We start from the raw sequence: 21,963 nt of genomic DNA, 5'->3' as shown, positions 1-21,963 counted from the left end.
TATCTGCCCAATTGCTTTAAGTAACTAGCAATTATAATTTCTGGAGAGCGGCTGAATGAAAATATTTGGAGTGATATACAATGACTTGGAATGAGCAGAACATATGAAAGTATAAAGTAGACAAAATGCATAAAGTAGCGGAAAACTCTAAAACCGATGGCTTTTATTTTGGAATTTTGAAAAGAATGCGAAGATGATCAGTTCAGAATTAGGCAAAATTTTAGAAAGTACAAGAAAAATACATAAAAAACTATGTAATTTTGGCTTTTATTTAAAAATTTGAATATAATTGTATATGGGACAGTTTTTTAATTGGTCAAAAAACAGTGTGAGGAAGGAGCTGAACATTTAAAATTTAGAAAGGGATTCTGTTGAATGTGTCATTGAGTATGATCAGGGATTTTTTTTTGTGGGGATTTCGATGGCGGAAATGTTTAATTTTTGGTCCATCAGAATTTTTCATGTATGAATTAAGTTGAATATTTCCTTTTTTTCTTTCTAACCGCATAAATGTGAGATGAAGACAGCTTCAGGGAAGCCTATTGATACTTTCTAAAAAGTACAACAATACTTTTTTTACATGGTTAACATTTCCATCAACTTACCGAGAAGTCGTCATCCTCTGCTCTGAGATGATCAGCTATGTATTGAACTCCCTCAATGGCTCGTTGCATAGCAGGAGACATGCGATGAATCACAGCCTCTTGTTGACTTCTTGGTTCTTTAGCAGGCTCGGCTTTGAGCGTTTCTGTGAGGCAGTTTGTCTGTGCTTGTTGTTTGGTTCGGTCTGCAGTCACACTCCATTTCTCCGGCCCTTCGTTGTGCAGGCAGCAATACTGGAAACCGCCTGAGTGACACCGTCGGGCAGCTCTCAGGGGAAGCTCCCTCTGCAGGTCACACATTTGCTCTACGCTGAGCGAGCGGCCATTTGAGGACAGTTTATTTGCGTCTTCCTTGGAAATGTTGCGAAGGGGTCCGAGAGGCAAAGTTGGCGGTAAGGAAAGTTGAGAAGAAGACAAGATGGAGGAGTTTTGGCCTGGTAGGACAACTGAATACTGTTTAGTGGGTGACTGGTAGAAAATGTTGGCCTTGACTGGGGTATCATCCTGGTCAAGTTCCTTGACAGGCGAGGAGGATGGAGAAGGGGAACAGACGCGGATGTTTGGGCTGTCCGACGGAGTTTTTGGGAGGCTCTTCTCACCTTGTCCTGTTTGGGTCAGCCCTGTTTCTAAACCCATCCAAAAGTTCTGGGAGTTACCCGTTGCAGATATTAAGGTTGGCCGGTGCATCATTTCAATCAACTTCTTGCAATGCTGCTTGGCCGTGCCGGGGGGCCGCTTCATGAAGAGGACCCTGGGCACCATGTCCAGGAAGACTCTTCGCACCCAATGAGGCATTCCGTGGGTTTGAGGTGATCGGTGGTGTACGTTCAGAACAAAGACGGTAATTATAATTGAAAGTGTAACAAAGACCATAGTAAACAGCAGGTATTCGCCAATGAGTGGAATCACCAACGATGTGGACGGTATTATCTCGGTGATCAACAGCAGGAACACAGTTAGGGACAATAAAACGGAAATACACAAGGTAATCTTCTCTCCACATTGTGACGGTAAATAAAACACCAGCACAGTCAAACAGGAGATAAGCAGACAGGGGATGATAAGATTAATGGTGTAGAACAACGGAAGCCTTCGGATGATGAAGTAGTATGTGATGTCTGCATAGATCTCAGTGCAGCACTCGTACTTTTTGGTGTTGTACTTGCCCACAGCATTCATAATAACCCACTCGCCGCTCTCCCAGTAGTCCATCTGGTCCACGTCGCTGGCCATGCTGATAAGGTCTATCTTGGCTCGGTCATAGGTCCACGAGCCAAACTTCATCTTGCAGCTTTGTTGGTCAAAGGGGAAAAAGGTGACGTCGATGCTGCATGATGACTTGTAGATGGCTGGTGGCATCCACTTTATCCGTCCATCATGGAATAAGTGTGCCTTCGTGAGGTGGGTCACCGCAAAGTCACCATCAGCACTGCAGATAAGTAACAGGATATGTATTAGAGCAGTGATTCCCAACAAACGTCATGAGAGATCATCAGGTGTGCCTTGACAATTATTCAATTTAATTCAATTTTTATGATTTACTACATAAATGGGATTGATCCACGCCACCAGGCACGAAAAGTAAACCCTTTTTCACTAGAAGCTACAATTAAACTGTGTATGCTCCTGTTATGATTCATACTAAAGAATGAGAGTGAGCGTTGCACTCAACTTGGTGTTGAAGCAACTAAGCCCTAGAAATCTTATCGATATACGGTATATATACTCACAGACGTTGCATGTCATTGGGCATATGAGAGGATGGAGAAGGATAGAATTACTGTGAAATAAAGTTCTGATAGCCATGCATGTCCTTTACTCTCAGCCCATACCTACTGAACAGCGTTTACTGTTTCATTAATAATTGAGATCATATCACAGTTTAACTCACAAAACTCCAGTTAATTATTATTTTTTGGAATAGGCATAATATCGGTTCATACAATCAACCGACTGATGCATCGGTCAGGCCCTAATTTTAGTAAATACATTTTGCGGATATTATTGTTTGGCTGTGTCCTGTGAGATTAATTCTGATGTAAAATATGTGCGCCATCCTACCAAAGTGGAATGAATTAGAGCAAAAAGGAGAAGCACATATTCACATCCAAGTGTTGTGAGACCTGGCCATTAACCATCCAAGAAATTTACGTGGGAGAACAAACACCCCGCCACACACGCAGACCTTCCCTCAAGAGACTGCGTTTCCGACGTCTCTGACTTCTTTCCTTTTCACAGTCATTTCATTACTGGTCCATTTCTTTGGTCTCTGGAACATTCACACTTGAGCGGAAATGAACTGAACTCTTCCACAGTCAAATTTACAAGTAGATCAGGGTCCACCTATTGAAGTGGTCCCAGGTTGTAATTGAGTAGCCTACTACAGTCTCGAGTGAAAAGAAAGATACTCTATATGGTGCCCACATTTTGGTGCAGCTCGCTTAACATTGACATAGTTACCAAAATTAACCAGTGAAAAATATTTGTCGAGACTACTTCTTTACACTGTGCATCAGGACTCAGAATCATATATACTGTATCAGGACAAAAACGATACGTCAACTGTGAACACGGCCCATAAATAGAAATTACGATGTCTGTTTTATATCAAGGTCATGCCCCCTTACCTTGTCGACGTTATCTTCCGCCTCAAGGCAGCCGCATCCACAACCATGCAACAACTCAGCACAATACATTACCGCTTTCCAGGGCTCCGTTAAGTCATGCAAATCAGACATTTAAACCGCTCATGTACGTACGTCACCTTGAATAGGTTCTCTTTTCTTTGTGGAGGGCAAAAGCTCAACTTTTCATATGCATTACCCCAAAAAAATACACTTTGCTTTAAATTCAGTCTATTAAACGAAAGGACCAGGGTTGCAATTTGGACATCAGGTGCAGTCACAGTGCAAAGTTAGTGAGGAGTTGGAAGAAGACAAATCTAAAGCAAAAAAAAAAAAGAGCATAGTCTAGTTTTAGTTGGATGCACGTGTCAGTGTCATATGCTTTGAAACTACAGCCACCTGAGGACAGTTGGCTCTTCGTCTTGTCATATTACATGCATAGCCCATCAGCCATTTCATCAGAAGAGAGCACAATGAACTTACTTTTGAATGACAAGTCGATTTGGTAATTGTATTGCTCATATCATGTCATGTCTAATAAATTTCATTGTTATATTGGTCATTTAGAATTCCCTTCACTCACAATTAAGAGTCACACTGAATGCATTTGAACAGAGGCTCTTTGAAACACATTTAATTATATTTTATCTCCTAGTTCTTCAGCCTAATGTATTGCCTTTTGCAATGTACCGAGTTTGTTTATGGCCATTCCTATTAAGGATGACCTTGTTCACAGCCAAAGTACTTTATGACGTTGGCACAGGACAAGAGTGTTGGCATGGCGATGGGATCTTGTTTTCTTCCAGTAATGCCTTCGGTTGGAATTGAATCAGCAAATTCTGCACATTAATGCTGATGTGATTACGCTTGCCTCAAGGATGACAGCGTCAGTGCATGAATCACTTTGTGTGACTGCGTCAAAATAATGTTTTACTATATTCTAAGGATGGCCATGATAAATTGATTTAGATAGCTAAGATGGTCGTGAACTTTGTCGGTTGTCGTAATGGCCGATTTAAGTTGGTAATAATGAGGTTATGGCGTAAAGCGGACTAATGGTTGCTGTATATATCTAATACAAATGAGCTGAATTAAAAATTTTCTTGGAATAAGACTTTGAATACTGTAAAACATAGACATTAACAAATACAGCACAAAAAAAGCCATTCTTTTGATCACTTATTTAAAAAATAAATAAATAAAATGAACAAAGACTATAGGGACCACGCTTATATAAAAAACAAAAAGCCCAATTACGTATACAAAAAAAGTTGTGAGGTTAAGGGCACACGTTTGAAAGGTTACCAAAAATATTTTTCACACTTTGTTATAATTTCACATAGTGAGTTAATATCAAAATTGTTCATATTCACACAGCAGCTCTTATTGTTTTTAAGACGACAAATAAGCAGGTCTTTCTCAGGAAGGGTCATGTGAAAAGTAAACTGACGAGGTTGTAGATATCCGACCAAAAGTTATTCTCAACCAGAAAGCGTTCCAAATATTTTCCCAATTGCTAACATCAACTTATGCTAATTGGAAGAGACCCATACTTGTTGTAAAGGACGATATCGGGCCTCCAGATAATCTCGGAGGGAATACGGATGGAGGTGACATTCTCGTATTCCTCCGGGTTCCAGCGCAACTTGTAATCGTTCCATTCCTGGAAGAGAACATTTATCATGCAGTTGTTATTGTGGTGCACTTGCACATTAGATTTGCAGCTCCTCATTTACATACTTGCTTGACCCAGACATTCGTGGTCATCATCTGGTTCTTCTCATCCTTGGTTGGTGGAAACAGAAAGCAAATTCTTTAAAAAAAAAAAACTGTTTGGATGGTCATCTGGATTTTATTATTAGTCTTGGACAAAATTGCTCAGAAACATTAGTGTCCTGTTAGATACACAGAAGAACTTAGGAAACAAAAGCACCCACACTTTATGATAATACCGTGATGGAGAAAAGAAAATAATGTACCATTGCATGACTGCAATGTTTGACACATTCTCTAAGAGAAGACAACTTGGCCAAGAGCTGACTTGCACGCTGAGGCATGTGGGACAAGTGCCCTCTTTAATTGTGAGTAAAATCAATCCTCACAGTCATGCAGGCTTTGTATTTTCAATCATTGGAGCTCTCTGCAAAAAAATAAACAAATAAAAAATGAAAAAAATATGCACGTCCCGACACCAACTGTCAGGTTTACCACGTGTCAACAGAATTCCTCGAATAGGATTTATGTAAAATATATTTGATGTGTTGTATTCTCCACAGGGTCTGCGAATACCATACACATGAAGTCGGTGCACTTGAGAAAAAATATTAGGTTTTGACCTATTTCAACCACTGATTATTATTATTTATTTATTTTTTTTAAGTAATGGTGGTTTGACCGGTAAAATTCATGTTGATAAAGAATTGGAATGAAACAAGTTTGAGTCACTAGTGTTTTTGTGCAGATTTGTGACACAAACATGATATAGTTTGCCATATTTTCCTTCCCATCCAGTCGAGCTTAAAGCGCGGTTTAACCATGTGCATGGGTGGAGTTTTCTTGCTTTTGGTATTTTGCCAGACTTTCCACACGTAGAATTGGGTGTAAGGAGGCGTTTGCGCCATTGTGTATGGAACGAGACTTTTACCGCCTCAAGTGTGGCGGTCTCATTTGCACTAAAATCAGGCCTGTCAGAGCGCAGTACGCTCAAGTATGTCGTGCTTGACTTTGCGGAAATAGAAATAGACTCGCAGGAGTCTGTTTGTATGACATTGGCACGTAAACTACAAGATATCGCCCCTTGCGGAAGATGTAGTCGGCCATCCTTGTATCATAGGCAATTGGAGAGCGCTTTGCACCTGCATGACCGTCCGTCATTGTGAAAGTAATGCCCAGTCTACCAAATTCAAAAACACAAACTGAACTAGACCATCGCCCCAGCATGAAAATGACGATACACCCGTTCTTACACCTAGTGCAGGAACACCGAACTACCAAAAATGGGGTTCGCTGTGTTTGAAATTAGCGAGGATTTTACTCACCACATCTATAAGCTGAGCAATGGAAAGACCAAAGTGGACCAGCACTGTGTCTGATGAGTTTTCCACGGGCCTGGAGAGCTTGTTGTAACGCACAAACAGATCCTGCAGCAGCTTCTCCTCAGCGTGAGCCCGAGGTCCAGCATAGCAGTACACTAGAGGTGATGACAAGAAATGACCAAACTTGACTAAAATGCTTCACTCTGGTATTTTAACATCATCTTCCAGCCATCCATACATCAAGTGGAGAATTTAGGACAACACACCCAGTCAAACTTTTTGGACAATTTGCAGAATGTGAAAGTAATGTCAATGGTTCTTTGTGTGTTGCTGCCTTGTGATTGGCTGTCGAATGGTCGAGAGTCAGCTGGCGCAGTCTCCAGCTCACCAGTGACCCAAATGAGGACAAGCGCGATAGAAAATGGATGGATGGAAAGTTGCTGCTACAACTAGACAAATATGGCAAACCTTAATTGCATGTATCTTGAATAGCTTCTTTTGTGTTTTAAACATGAACGTTTCATATGCTTTTCACTGCCTGTCCGGATTGGATTTAGTTTTTGCAACAAAGAGAAGGCGACCTCTGCTAGACCCAGCTGGCGTCATGGTTACACGAGACGGAGGGGAACAGCAAAAGGAAGGATGAATGTGGATTAGAGGACACGTCGTGCCTGCAAAAGGTTTCGTTACCCCCCACCCTCACGCAGAACTCCCACCTGTGCACCGGTGTCCCTTCGCTACTCATCTAATGGAACACCTCCCTCCCCCCTCCACCTTTCAAACCAACTCACATTACACAGAAGATGACCTCGCGAGGTCCCAGAACAATTAGAGACTTGTCTCGAGGTTTACGCAGTGCATTGCCGATCTGTGTACGCAGCGATTTTTGTTTTTCCATATTGAGTTGGTGCATTCTTCTGTTTGAGCCATTCATCACCATAGTGTGACTTCAATTACTACTCGGGTACTGCTGCATTATTAAGTATGTTTTATGTGATAGATCCATCCATCACACCATCTCACTATCCTATATTTATCTTTTGTATTTATCTGCAGCTGAATTTTATTTTTTTATTTTGATGAGTAATATTTTTGGCAAAAGTGTTTCTTTGTAGAAGGTTTCATACATTAATAAATGGTATAATAATCAATCATTAACATTAACAACTGTGATGATTGTTTTGGAATTGATTGTTGATTGTGTCTTCGAACAATTAAAGATGAAACATTATGATAAATCTATATGAATATAAATAAATGTATGGTGTTAAATTGACCTTTTAATGTTTGGATACAAATGCTTAGTTGTTTGGAGAACTGACTACTCACCAAGTGTGAAATAAAACATTGTAATAAAGTGTGACATGAGGAGCAGAATTTAGACCCAGAAGTAAACAGAACATGCAAATGACAAAATAAACGTCTTGATGTACAAAAGTAAATCGCCCGGCTTATACAAAGTACCAATAAAGAATCAGGCTCAACTCAACTTTATTTAGAGAGCGTTTTAAAACCAACCACAGCTGCAAATAAAGTTCTGTAGATGAAGTAAAAATCAGACAAAAGACAAAGTCAGTGAAAATAAAAATGAAGAATACAAAAACAGCAAACACAATAAAACACTCAAAGAATACTAAGACGCAAGCTGAGTCGAAAACCAAAGAATGTAAATGCGTTTTAATGCAAGTTTTAAAGATGGACCGAGAGGAGCCTTGCCTAACGTTTGTCATACCAAGGAGAAGGCAATGGAAAAAGGTGGATCCCTGACATCTGAGGCACCGCTTTGTCCTCAACCCCCCTCCCCCCTCTAGTATCTGGTCTGCTGACCTCAGGCACCGGGGTGGAGGCGTTCCGAAAGGGATGGCCGTTTAAAAATTGAAAGACAAATCAAATAATCTTAGAATGAACTCTGAAATGTACAGGGAGCCAGTGAAGGGAGGCTAGAATTGGAGTTGCAGAATCTGCTCCCTCCTACAAGCTCCAGTTAGACGGCGAGCAACAGGATTTTGGACCAACTAGAGATGCTTGAGGGAGGATTTTCTACTTGAAAATAAAGCACTAAAGTAATCCAGATGAGATGCCGTTTTGGATTACGGTTTCTAAGGGCCCCTTCAAATTCTCATTTTTGCCAAGGAAATTTCTTTTCCTATCCTATGCTGGTGAGATATACCAGAAGTACTTGGAAGATAGGATCGTTCGAATTCCACAAATGCTTAGGAACGGTGCCTGGATGCAACTTTTAAGCCTCCTTTAGCATAGGTTACTTTTAACCAACGTTTACGAAAGGATATTACCCACAATTCTTTTGGGCAGCAACAAGACGCAGACAAAGTTGACAGACTACGCAAACAACTTTTAACCTTTGATTAAGGTACTCTAAACAATTTAAAATCTTGTTATTTTAGAAACCTACTTTTATTTCTTTACTTTAAAATATTTTTCCAGTTTTCTGTTAATGTGTTTAAATGGTGTCAATATATGTTCTGGTAATTTCTGTAAGATCCATTTGTTTTCCTCCGCTTTGCTTCTGGTTGTGTTTGTAAATGCATGTAGGTGTGTCTTTGTGTGTAAAACATTGTGGATGAAAATGTGCTATGTAAATAAACCCGCCTTGCCTTGCCTTCTGCCCCCGCCGCATAATAATGGAGCTAATTAACACAATAACCACCCTCAACACCAAGTTTCACCACTGATGCTAAACTGGCCGCTGATCCAAAGGCAGCTGGACTGACATGACAAGCAGAGGTACTATCTTGCTCTCTCACAGGTGCTACACTTTGCGATCATGTCAAAGTAAACTATTTTATATTGTGAAAAAAAAAAATCTCAGCTATAAAGCAAAACCGTCTGCATTACTGGGCAACAACCTGAAGAGGTGCTGCTGATTCAGTCTCAACTTGTACATCAGTTCAAGCTCACAGTCCATCCACCTACTACATGTTAAAACCGAGACACAGATGTTGCTGTTGTCCTCCTACGCATTGAATCAAAGCTGATGTGTTGTCCTTTACTTGCCTGCAAACAGCAAACAGGCATCCTCAAATTTTAAAGGATCAATATCTGCCCACGTATTGTCGTACCTTTATGTCGGAATCTACGTGCAGGTGCTCATCAAGCAAACAGCTGCAAGGCATGGTAGCCTGCACAGTGACCTTTGGTTCATCATCATTAGCCTGGAATGTCCATCCAATGCGTCCAATATTAAATAGAAGCCCGCACAAAACTGCATAATAGATAGCAGCATAATTATGAGAGGCAAAGCAGTGGTGTGTACTAAAAAGGCAGTAAATGTTTCATTGTGGACTATGTGGCCTTGCAAAAACGTTTCATTCCCTTTGAGGGACACAGAAAGCAATTTCTTCCATTTGATTTGTTCTCAGAAATTTAAATAAAAAATATACAATAGAGTGGTCTAACGAGGCATTGACATAAAATGATTTGTCAATTTTTGATTTTCAAGATTGTCAATTTATCACACACATTTGAGTTTGAGTTGTGTAGTTCAAACAGAACACACCATCAGGTAGCAATAACCTATGTTGACTAAGTAGTAAAGTAGTAATTACAATAATTACTTGCATGAAATACACTTCCAGGTCATAAATAGAAAATAATCATAACAATAAGTATAACTGAAAGTGACAAATTGTGCTCCATGTTGACATTTCGCACATTATCGTGCAAACTTAAACAGTAACCTCAAAAACCCCTTTCCGGTTTTTCCAACCTAACCGATTACTGCCTGGACAGGCCGATGTCGTGACTGAAAAATTAAAATTAAACAGACGTGGTTCCAACAATACATATAGAATCAGTGAAATTAGGGCTCTGCAGTATTTCCATATGCTGTTTCTTTTTCCTTCAATATTCAAAGCATGTAATATCACGCACCCAGTTAAGAATGAAACGTCGTCTTTCCGTGCTGTTTCATCATATCATATAATAGCAACTTAAAATCTAAAATTGAAATCAGGGAAAGCAAATGACAGGACTTAAATATCTTAAATGGATCCGGAATATACAGAAACATTCTGAAGTGAAATCAAGAAATGCTACTGAAAACCTGCTTCTTAAGCCACAAAAACGGTATGTTTGGACCACCATTTATGATTGATTGATCTAATTGTAAGCAGTAGTTAACTTATTTTTACACTTTTAAGATAGTTCCACCTGCATCCCAGAACAGCTTTTGTATGAAATAAGAAGTAATATTATGTTATCTATAAAACAAATCTGTGTTGAGCAAAAATTAAAATTGAACAAATATCAGATGGAGTTTGATTTAATCAGTGTAACGACGCACACACGCCCAACTGGTGCATCCAAGTTAGTTAGCTACTGGTTTTCCGGCGCTACTGGACCCAATTCTGTTCTCATTTGATCAATGCGCTCTCTGAGGCCAATAGTGCACGAACAGCAAATATCCGTAAGCAGTGTTTGCGCTCCGTCGCCGGCAACGCTTTTTAGCAGGTCACCAAAGCAGCAGAGGTGTTCATCCTCATCCAATGGAAACTCGAGAAAATGAAACACATTTTCTATTCTTGTTTGTTACACCCTTTCTAAAAGGATTTAGAAATACAAAGAGCGGAGCAGGGTGTTAAACATCAAAAGCATGGATTCCCCCCAGCCAAAAAACAAGAATAAAAATTCCATACCACAATCTCACAATGATGAATTTATGATAGTCTTGGAAACATAATCCACTCTTCTCAATTAGTAAACACGGTGCTATCGATTAAATCCAATTTTTATACAGTATTTTCATGGCATCTTAAAATGACACAATAACATTTTGAACATGACTGAAAGTTTTAAAAGGAGGAATGATAAACAGCAAATGCTGCACATACATGTATCGATCTTATTGCGCCGTAGTATTTGATCAATAAAAATTACCTTGTGTGCTGAGAGTGAGCAAAAGTAAGCCGAAAGATTTGTTTACACCCATGTTGCTCCTCAAGCCGCAGGACGTCGTCATAGAAACAGTGTGATCTCGCTTCAGATGATCTTAATAAAGAGCCAAATGTTGAATGAGTCAGTGTCAGCCTTGTGTTGCCCCCTCTCATCCATCTGTCCTCCCCTGTCACTCTGCTGTCCACTTTGAGTTGAGACAGTCTGGATTCAACACTGGCGGGTGCCTCCTCGCTCTGGTGGAATCCTCGGATCACATGAGTTCGCTTTCCTGCTCCTCTACATGCGCGACTCCCTCACTGTGATTTTCATCTCTCAGATTCCTCCCTCCTTCTCTCTCTCACTCTCGCTCGCCCGCTCTCTCTTCCTCTCTTGAACCCTCCAACAGTTCTCTAAGAATGTGCGATGGACCCAAAGACAATGATGAGAATTCATTGTGTTCCTATTATCAAAAATTTTCCCCACCGGAAATAATGCTTTTGCTGGGTCAGATTACAATGACAACTGACTGATTTTTTGTGCTGAATGCAAGTGGTCTTACTTCAAGAACGTTCACATTTTATGCAGTTGACACGAAGAAAAAAAAAGAAAAAAAACAATCTCGGGGCAAATTTTTCATTGGGGCATGGAAAAAAAAAAATCGAATTACCTTTGTTGTTGTTGATCCATATTCAGTAATTACACATTCATAAAAGATTATTAAAACATGGGGGGGGGGGGGAATTCCCGCGCTCCAATTATGTGGAATTGGTTGGCAAGAAAAAAATAATTAAAGTCCCAAAAATGTTCACTGCAAACGCATACATGCCCACCAATTCTTCTGCACACATTGACTGGACAAATTTACATTGAGTACATTTTTTGTAAAAATTGCAGGAGAACATGTCAGAGTGCATCTTGTTTGCAGTTTCTGGGCAAGCCCTTGGACATTTTTGGAATGCATTATGGTTTTGGTTTATTTTGTGTCCTCCTCGTTGTCCAATGCGCATCTATTATCCAGCTATACATACGTTACGTCCCGTTGCACTGATCCGGAATGTGAAGGGAATGGTCCGTATGGACTTCAAAAATCAGACTGGTCAACTAAAGACCGTTTGCGCAAAATAAAATCTAAATCCAGATGCATTTTTTTGTGCAAGTACCTGACAAAAAAAGGGTAAATTCTACCCCATTTTTTTTTTTACAGAGTAGGTATCATTGTTTAATCTGTGAAAAATGTGCCAAATATGTCACATACACACAAATGTGGGCACGCACACGCACGCACAGGCAAGTCCACGCTTATACTGATAATCTGTAAATTATTTTGACCTTGACACTTTCATTTAGTGCAATTGGAACCATTTAAGTATACGATAAAGGCCACATGGTAAAGGTCTCTCTGTCTCAATCGCTCTCTCGTTCTCACACGCACACGCACGCACCCAGGCACACAGACTCATTTCTTTGCATTCTCAGCCTCCCACATATTGTCTTTTCTCTCCAACCCAATCTTCCAGTTGTCTCTTTCTCCTGTGTGTGTGTGTGTGTGCGCGTGTGGAACATTGTACCTGCCAGCATGTATAGTATGCTGTACAAAATATAAACAGCAAACCAAGTATGCATGAATGCAGCAAATATCTGTCAAAGTCCTCACAGCTCAAAAGACCAGCGTGTTATGCATAAAATAACATCTTGGATACTCTTCAAGCTGAACCCAACCCCACCCCCTTTATTTGGTGCACTTTGACCCTCACTGCCCGCAGACATTCCTCTTTGCACCCCTCTCTCCCACTGCCAAGCAAGTTCTACCTGTAGAGAAATGTCATTTGCACAGGCCGCATACAATTGTGATCAAAACACTTGGAAAGAACATCATGTCATGGCTCTCCCGAGTATCCAGTTATTTCTACAACTCTGTTTTTCTCTGATTCGGAGTGAATGGAGCAGATACTCAAAACATGAAGTTGGGTTCTTTTCTGACTAAAATCTGATGGGTCAAAAATATACCAAAAACAACATGAATTAGCAATTTTGGCAAAGATCTGTCAATTCAATGAGCTTCAGAGTATAAGCTTTTTAACTTTTTGTGAGTCATTAAGAGTGACTCTAGCTGGTGACTTTTCTCCGTCCATTTAAATAAGGCTCATTGAATACAAACAGTCACAACGCTACGAGGGGAAAGTCAAAGGAGCTCAGCGCGGATTTGAAAAAGCCGATCGACTTGAACAAGTCAGGAAAGTCACTTGAAGACATTTCAAAGCAGTCAACCAGTCTACCAAAAATTAGAAGGTGCTGGAACACAGGTGTCAGTGTCCACAGTCAAGCATGTTTTGCTGTCGCGTCAGAATGAAGTCCTTGCTCCAACAGTGGCTCCTTAAGGCTCGAATTAAAAGTGTCATGGAATGGCTAAATCGGGTTCGAATTAACTTTCTAGAACGGCCTTCCAAAGTCATGACTCAAATCCCATTGAGAACAATGCTGAAGAAACAAGTCCATTCAAGACAAGTCATTTAACTGAACTTCACCAATTATGTACTAAGGAATGGTCAAAGATTCAACCAAAAGCATGCAAAAGCTTGTGGCCACCAAAAGCGCCTAATTGACGTGAAAATGGCAAAGAGACATGGAACCGAATATTAGCATTGCTGTATGCAATAATTATTGACCTACCAGATTTGGTCAATTTTGGTCACAAAAGAACCAAACTTCATGGACGATTTTTGGTGACAAAAATGGATCTATCAGAGAAAAATCTGTGTTGTAGAAATAAGTGGAAACTCAGGAGAGTAATGACATTATGTTCTTTACAAGTTGTATGTAAACTTTTGATCACAACTGTAGGTTATGAGCAGAGTGACCACAGTGACTTTGAAGATGTAATGTATCATCGGAATGCTTGTTTTAAAAAGCAACTCACTTTACTGACTTCATGAGTTTTTAAATAACTACATTAGGTTGCAAGTTACTTTATTGGCTACATTCCGACAAGATTGTTTAGCAAAAAATGACACCCGGTTTAGCCACTTGATTGGAAGTTCATTTTGAAAAAGGGACATTTAAGGATTTATTTTTTTTAAATATAAAAAGCCTTTTTGACTTATCCTACTTGAGCTACTTGTTTTTTTATCTAATTAAGTGGTGGTAGTGGAAGTCTTTCTAGACTACATGTCACATGAATACATTTTTAAATAAAACAAAATAAAGACAGTCTTACTTGACATATTTAACTATTAATGTTGTAATGTCAAAAATCAACATCATTTATGCACAATGTTCATGAATATAATTAAATTTGAAGACCTTCGGCAGTCACACGATGTGGGACTGTCTCATTAAGCTTGAATGTATACTGTGCTTGTTTTTATTTTTAATGCAATGTTATTGAATCTAGATAATCTGTCATTTGTGTTTTTAGTTGACACAAAGTCAAAATAGTGAGTATAGTGAGCCTGAAATCAAGGAAATTGCGCTTTGCCACTCTACACACATGACGGCAAGAAGTGAAAACATTACATGGTAAATGAGATATTTAGAAGTTATTTGGGGTTGCTGGTTAGATCATATTCTCCAAACACGAATGCTGATGCTCGTTTAGGTATAAAAAAAACAAAAAAGAAAGAAAATGACATCAAATGCGTGCTTTGTGCTCCACACATTGTGTGAACATGGTCGATAAAATGGTACTTTGAGACATCTACTCGATTCAACTGAAGAGACCAGAGGAAAAACTGCTGTGTCAAAGTGTTTATTAATGAGCTCATTTCCACCCAGTGGGGCTACCAACTGCTGAGTTCCTTTCTCTAATACACTCCTACTGGACTGCTATCAGCTATCAACACTCATAATCAGCCAATAAAAGTGTGGTAGTTTTGTACCTCGGGGATGCCATGAGGGTGAGAGGCTCACTTCATCTTGGTCACGTCACTGTTAGTCATGACTGGATCAAGTGAACCGTGTCTTTGATTGGAGAAATATTGACATGCACACTGCGGAGGATTTACTCTGTGGGAGCATTGAAAATGGGATGGAGCGCTTTCATGGCAGTAAAATAAATATATAAATGGAGGACAATAGGAAAAAAAAAAAAACGTAATGCACTGTAAAAAGTAGCAGCGTTGCCAAGTTAAAAGCTGGCCCTTGAAAAACAATCTTCCATGTCTGTGTTTTTGTTGTTTAGATTACATATTGTTTTCTTGTGCTGCTTTTTCTATTTTTTTGTTTCCACCTATGCTCGTCAACTTGGGCATTTATGTCTACCAGTCAACTCAGCCGCTCGCATCGTGTTCAGGTGTTCCTCGTCACTTTAGTATTTAGTCCGCTGCATTTGTTCTGTGTTTGATCAGTTCACTGCTGCTCTTTTTGGTGCCGTCTGTTCTCAAGTATGCTAATCATGTCATGTTTCCCTTTGTTGCGAGTTTATTTCCTGAGTGTCTTGATTACTTTAAACTTTGCTTTCTTTGAGTGGACTTAATTTAGTTTGAAAATCCTACGCACCTCGTTTGCCTTTCTAATCGTTTGTGATTTTTATTTTTTTTTTAATTGCTCCGTGGTCTTGCCTCCCTGCTTGCCTGTACGTCGACCCTCAACAATGCAATATTGTGACACAATCGCATTCGCATCTACAGCCAGAGATTGATCACATGCTGGCTGCAGGATAGTCAGATGTGTGTACCAGTGACCAACATGATTAATAATGATAATCAGAATTTTAACTCATTCATTGCCATTGACAAGTTTACTTGTCAATTACGTTTTTTTGTGTTTTTTTTGTTTTTTTTCCAACGGGGATCAGTAGGGCACTGATGGGCACCTATTTTGCAAAATTTCCAAAATGTCTTTGTCAAATTAATAATTAAGATTTAAAGGTAACTAAGGTCTCTAGCCATTTATATCAACAACAACAATGGGAGTGTGACTCTAGAATTTAATGATAATCACACTATGCTCAGAAAGTCCAAGGGAAAGAATTATACGTGACAATAGTTGAATTATTGATGAGTGTCCCGTAAAGAAAGCATTGCTCACAACACAAAAAAATGACATCCCACTGAAGCCATTCTCTGTGTGGACCATTCCCAAAGAACAGCCTGGGGGAAGTGACATCATTGCAATGGGTCAGATCCCTGTATATAGCGCCCAACAATACATGCTTTTTGTTTTCTGCCTTCATGATTCATACCTACTGCTTTCTTTGTATGTGTTCTCCCTCTGCATAAACACTCACATACACACACACATGACACGTACACACCTGTCAATCATGGCTTTAAAATAAACCCTTTTCTGCAATTTTGCAGAATTATGGGCCGAACATAAGGTGTTTGCTTGTGACTATGAATGTCAAGTAGTAATATGGATGACATGCTAGAAGGCTCCAATAATTTAATTGGACTTTACCGTATTTACTGAAACCAACATATGGCTCTCGAGGAAGTGGAAGTACAAGAATCTATACTTTTCAAAACATGACTGGAATTATCTTTTGTTGGAAGACAGTGAAGACTCGCCACAATAGTATTTGTTTTTCATAAAATTTTATCAAATATGCAAGTAAAAAATTTTGGGGCCAATATCGAATCAAAACTCTTACCAGCATGTACGGCGCTATGCTGAGGCTCCGACAGCCATAGATGGGCACTTTGCCCTATTGAGTCGGTCCGTCCTCCACCCACCAGGGCACTCTTCCAGAATCGCCCCTGAATTCTTCCGTATAAACATGTAGGCCTACTTACTCTATGTTTTTTGTCATTGTTAGTGTGTTTTAAACCAGTAATATTTTTTTAACAGTTATTGACTGGAGAAAACTCATGCTTCTACTATGCCCTGGTCAGCCATATATGTTCATTCTCATCACCCTCTTGACGTGACTAACACGCTTGGTTCCCTGATGGATAAAGGGTTAATATTCTTGTCATCACTCAGTGTGGACATTGAAGCATTCATGCATGCTGAGAACTAAGCTAAATATTGACGTAGCTGGAAACAACTGAGAGGTGCCGACATGGCCGCTTAACAGGTACCAACAAAAGGACATGGACATGTTCTATTATTTATTTATTTGATAAAGCAGCGACCACTGTGAGAGAAAAGCAATGAACGTTTTAAATACGGGTTATGGTGTTCATAGCAATTACGACAACCGCTAGCTTTTGACCTGGAATCAATATTTTGATTAAGCTGGGGTTGGGAATCAATCCTCGAGATGAATTAACACTACATCCGTATGCACTACGGGCGTGCCTCAATTGATTGGTGATGTTAATTGCCTGACTCTTAACATGCTATTGCAGGTTCTTCAAAATATCACATCAATTGATATCACATGTTTGGAAAAACAATAGAAGAATATTGATTTTGGCTACATATATTACAAGCAGAGGAAGACATGTCATTTTCATGAGTTATGACTTACGAAAGACAAGAGGTATAAATAATATATTGCCAGTTAATTACATGACCTTGATTACCGATGGAAATAATTGATTTAACTATTGTATCTCTGTGAGTGATATTGCCTGAGGGAGATGTGCCATAGCAAGGGGTCTGTGTAATTGAAGCATAACTTCCCATAGCTCATGATGCCGTTCTTCAGACAGCAAACATCACTGACACCAGATCAACAGCATCTCTGCCGGTTTCAGCCATGCAGTTCACTCCATTTTGTCTGAATTCCAAAGTACTTCATGACAATGCCACATGAAAAATAATGTAATAATTATTACATCAACCTTTAAATTTAATTAAATTCATTTCTACACAATTGAGATTACATTTTTTTTTTTTTTTTAAATATGTCCAGTTGACCCAAGCCACCCATATCTGAATTTTGAAGATTTAAAACATTTACTCTGTTTTTAGCTTTGAATGTAATTTAATGTATAGTTCTCCATTATAATGGTGTCCATAATATAAAATAGCTGAGCTGCACAAACAACTAAAAAAAAATTATAAAAATAATCTTATTCTAATTGGTGAATTCGAAAGTCATGTGCGCTGTACGAGAACCCCTCATTTTGGTACAAATATGGATGAAAGAAAGTACTTTCCTTTCGAATGCCGGTGTACGCCCAGAAGAGGGAACGTTCTAAAACCATGACATCAAAAGAAGCGCTTAACATAATGGCAAGTTCAACATACTGACGGTTGAATCAAAGAAAGATCAAATCCCATTGCAAAACACAACCAACCTCACAAGAGTGAAGAAAAAAGGAGGAGTCAGTGATGGTGGTCACAGCTGCCTCTCACAGGTCAGTATTATTACTATGCAAGACATTGTTATGCACAGAGTGTGCTGTGTTGTTTATCTTGAGTGCACCACACACAAAAAAAGCAGTAAGCGTATATTTATTTGATCATCATCTGTGGTGTCTCACAGTTTAAAAATTGACAAGGATATTAAAATTAATGAAATAAAAAATCATTTCGTGGGCCGCCATCTTAAAAGAAAAGAAAATAATACTATGCTGAACCAAAGAGATAGAAGGCGGTCAACAGAACGCAGTGACCAGACAGGACAGTGTAAAGACATAAGATCTCCAAAATATGCAGGTGCTTAACCATGAAGGACCCAGTTAGTGATAATTGGAATTTTTGCATTGGAGCCTAAATTGAACCGACAGCCAGAGCAAATGGGCAAAAACAGGAGTGATACAGTATGACTGAATCTTTGAGATGATGACAGAAGCCTGGCGGCTGAATTTTGAACTAATTGGAGACAGTCGAATGAAGTTTTGATGGGGCAGGTGAAGAGAAAAATCACAGAAGTCAAGACGTGAGAAAACAAAAGCATGGATGATCATTTCTAGCCCGTAATGAGATAATATGGATTTTAAAAATGTTTTAGAGGTGAATAAAGAAGGAGCGAGTTGCGCTCATCAAGAAGCATGGTCTCATCAAATATGACTCCAGGGTTTCTCAAATAAGGGCGCACATACGAAATGTACAGACTTGCGTATGCTTTCTCTTTCTTTCTTGCATTTGGTTTTTAATGTATATGCTTTCAAAACAGAATTGCCTCAGATAACTTTGAATCGTCTCTGAGCAGAATACACATTAACGGCTTAACAGCCACATGAGATGTGCACCAGAAAAAAAACAAAAAAAAAAACACCATAATGAGCAGTTTAATTCCATTTTAATTACTGTACACAATCCTTATAATCCGCTGCACTCTCTGCTTAGTCTGTTTTTTTTCCTTCCAGGTATCATGCCATTAATTATTGCTAAACTGCACACCGCTCGGAGTGTACTCCAGACAGCAGTGGGATTTTATTCGAGAAAGGTTATTGTAAATCTTTTCATCCATTTTCTATAATGCTTATCCTGTTCAGAGGCCAAGGTCCATCCCAGCTGACATCAGGGCCAAGGCAGCCTAAACTTTGGTACTACTAGAAATAACTGATGATTTAGCTCCGGGAAGACTAAAATATATATTTGGCCATCTAGAATACGGTACACACATTTTAAAATTGGATGTTTAGCAACAGACTTCAAACAGGACAGATTCATGCTTTCTACTGTGGTTCATAGATACCCAGATGAAGCGCAGAGGGAGTCAAGCAATACTTTTGTCGCATGCATGTTTCCCATATAGAGACATTTCTCATCCTCTTTTTATTGCCTTCTAATGGAATAAAATATCACATTAGCCCGCAATATACATAAGCAGCAGTCAGATTCCAATTTTGCCCACATAGTAAATCACAATGAGTGTTTCTGCCAAGCCTCCTCTCAATGATATTGCTGCAGCGGCTGATACCGTCGAAGAATTGTTCTACTGGGGAAGTGTTAAACGTGTCAGCGAAATATCAGGAAATGAGAACCAAAGGAGGCATCTTGGTTAGATGCAAATTCCCTTAACCTTCATGGAAATGACATTCTACTTTTATGAAGAGCCATAAATCCAGTTTACTCCTGAAGTCTATCCTTGCTGGCTTGGGGTAAAAGGCAGACGACACCTTGGGCTGGTTGCTAATCAATCACAGTTTGTGAATGAGGAAATGTACCTAATAGCAGTACAAAGTAAGGCAGTTGAGTGAACCACTACAGAACCATTGGCTGGATGAAGATCTATTTTGTAATCATAGCCCAAAAAAAATGTGAACTCAGCGAATGTCACGATAAGATGGTGTTAAGGTAAAAATGTGCAGGTTGCATTAGTAATGGGGAGTTTTGAGAACATCAGCCTACAGGGAGAAATTGGTAGTAAATTATTCTACAGTGGATTTTTTTTCGCTGGTTATAGTTGGAATGACCATTGCAATTCCGCCCCACGAGAAAATATTTCTTGAAGCCAATCTACGATCGGAATAGAAATGAGCTCGCGGCATCAACTGATTCTCCATTCATGGTAAACCAAATATTCAGTTCAAGTCTTTATATTTCTTTGCACTTTTGAGTGCCCATACGAGAACATCAATATTAACGGTTTCAGGCTAGCTTCCTGGAAAATTGAAGCAACAAGGGAGAAAACGGTAGAGCTGTGAATTATTTGGAAACGTTGCCATGTCAGATGTGAGTTTTGACATAGCCTTCATTTCTCCATTCATTGAAATAATGATGACAACCTCGAAATGACATTTTCAGGTCCGCTTCAACTACACCTCACGAATAGATATAAACACAAGACAGATGTCACCCAAAATTGTGACGTTCTTCAGTTTGGATATTGTTAAGCTATATCGTCCCATGGTAATAGAAAATATAAGTCAAGAACCAATGGGAAGTTGACCTTATGTTTGGCACCTTAGTATAGCAGTTTTTACAATATGGGTACATAAACCGCACCCGTGTATAATTATTCGTACACTTGTTTAAGATGTGGTAGAAGTCTTGTATTAATTGTGTAAAAAGTATTTTTTTATATTTATTACTGCAGATGCATACTAAAAAATTGTACAAACGTTTCACCCGACACAGAATCAAGCTCAACCCATGACTCTCTCAATCCCCAGACTTCAACCCAATTGAAAAACTGTGGAGTGAGCTGAAGACGTAGGAGAGGACCCAGGTCACTGATGATTTAGAGAGATTGCGCAAAAAGGAATGGTAGAAAATGCTTCTATTGTCTCATATCTTGTGAAACCCCACCAGACAAAAATGCCCAAAAGGCGTACACAAGTATACTGAAATAATAATGATCTCATCTTAATGTATTCACAAATATATTCAAAAGGTCACTCCCATGCTCCATTTATACTAAATATTTAAAATGAAATTGATAGCTCAGGACTGTTTCTTTTCAGATTCACGGGAGACACTTCCGAATTAACAAGGCATTTCTAAAATGTCAAGTGAATTAGGCGAAATCTCCAGCGCATATTAAAAGTCACTTGTCTGGCCTAAAGGGAGTGACCCAAATGACACGCGAGCTGGAGCAGCCTCCGATGTTTGTGGCATGTTACAAGAGGCGTTCTCATCCATCACCAGTTATAGGTGGCAGCACGGCGAGCGCCTGGATGTTCGCGTCTGATCCCTACTCCTTGCATATCATTGTGGCTTCCACAGCAGCCCCTTCCTCCCAATTGCTCATCCATCAATGACATCATTAGTACATGTAACATTTCATCACGCGCCACCTTTATTATACAAAATAAAAAGAAAGGATGCGAAAATAATCAGACCGTCACTAAAGAATATAATTTGATTTAATTCTATCCCTTAAACATGCACATGACAACAATACTGAAAGGATCAATTTTAGGTTTACTTTTGAGAGGTTGAAATGCCAAGGATGGTGACAATTGAAAACAAATTCAATAGACAATTCAGCAACTATCAAAATAGATAATTTGATAATCGATAAATTGT

The 21,963-nt window shown here is 39.3% G+C and overlaps 1 protein-coding gene across 2 annotated transcripts in view; it reads right to left on the bottom strand.

The window, feature by feature from the left end:
* LOC148340077 (neuronal acetylcholine receptor subunit alpha-4-like) overlaps positions 1 to 21,963 on the bottom strand; it is a 30,764-nt gene that overhangs the window by 2,078 nt on the left and 6,723 nt on the right. For both annotated transcript variants that reach the window (XM_088289952.1, XM_088289951.1), the window contains 4 exons: positions 6,265 to 6,416; positions 4,967 to 5,011; positions 4,780 to 4,889; positions 606 to 2,031 (listed from right to left, as the gene is read on the bottom strand). In XM_088289952.1, coding sequence (XP_088146078.1) covers positions 606 to 2,031; positions 4,780 to 4,889; positions 4,967 to 4,996 — 1,566 coding nt within the window. In that variant the 5' untranslated portion in view covers positions 4,997 to 5,011; positions 6,265 to 6,416. The remainder of the gene's footprint in view (positions 1 to 605; positions 2,032 to 4,779; positions 4,890 to 4,966; positions 5,012 to 6,264; positions 6,417 to 21,963) is intronic.

Source organism: Idiotropiscis lumnitzeri, chromosome 3 (assembly GCF_059441095.1).
Source record: "Idiotropiscis lumnitzeri isolate Australia: NSW breed Sydney's pygmy pipehorse chromosome 3, RoL_Ilum_1.0, whole genome shotgun sequence".
Taxonomy (NCBI): domain Eukaryota; kingdom Metazoa; phylum Chordata; class Actinopteri; order Syngnathiformes; family Syngnathidae; genus Idiotropiscis; species Idiotropiscis lumnitzeri.
The sequence above is the reverse complement of the archived record's forward strand: the minus strand, read 5'-3'. Positions and strand labels throughout refer to the sequence as shown.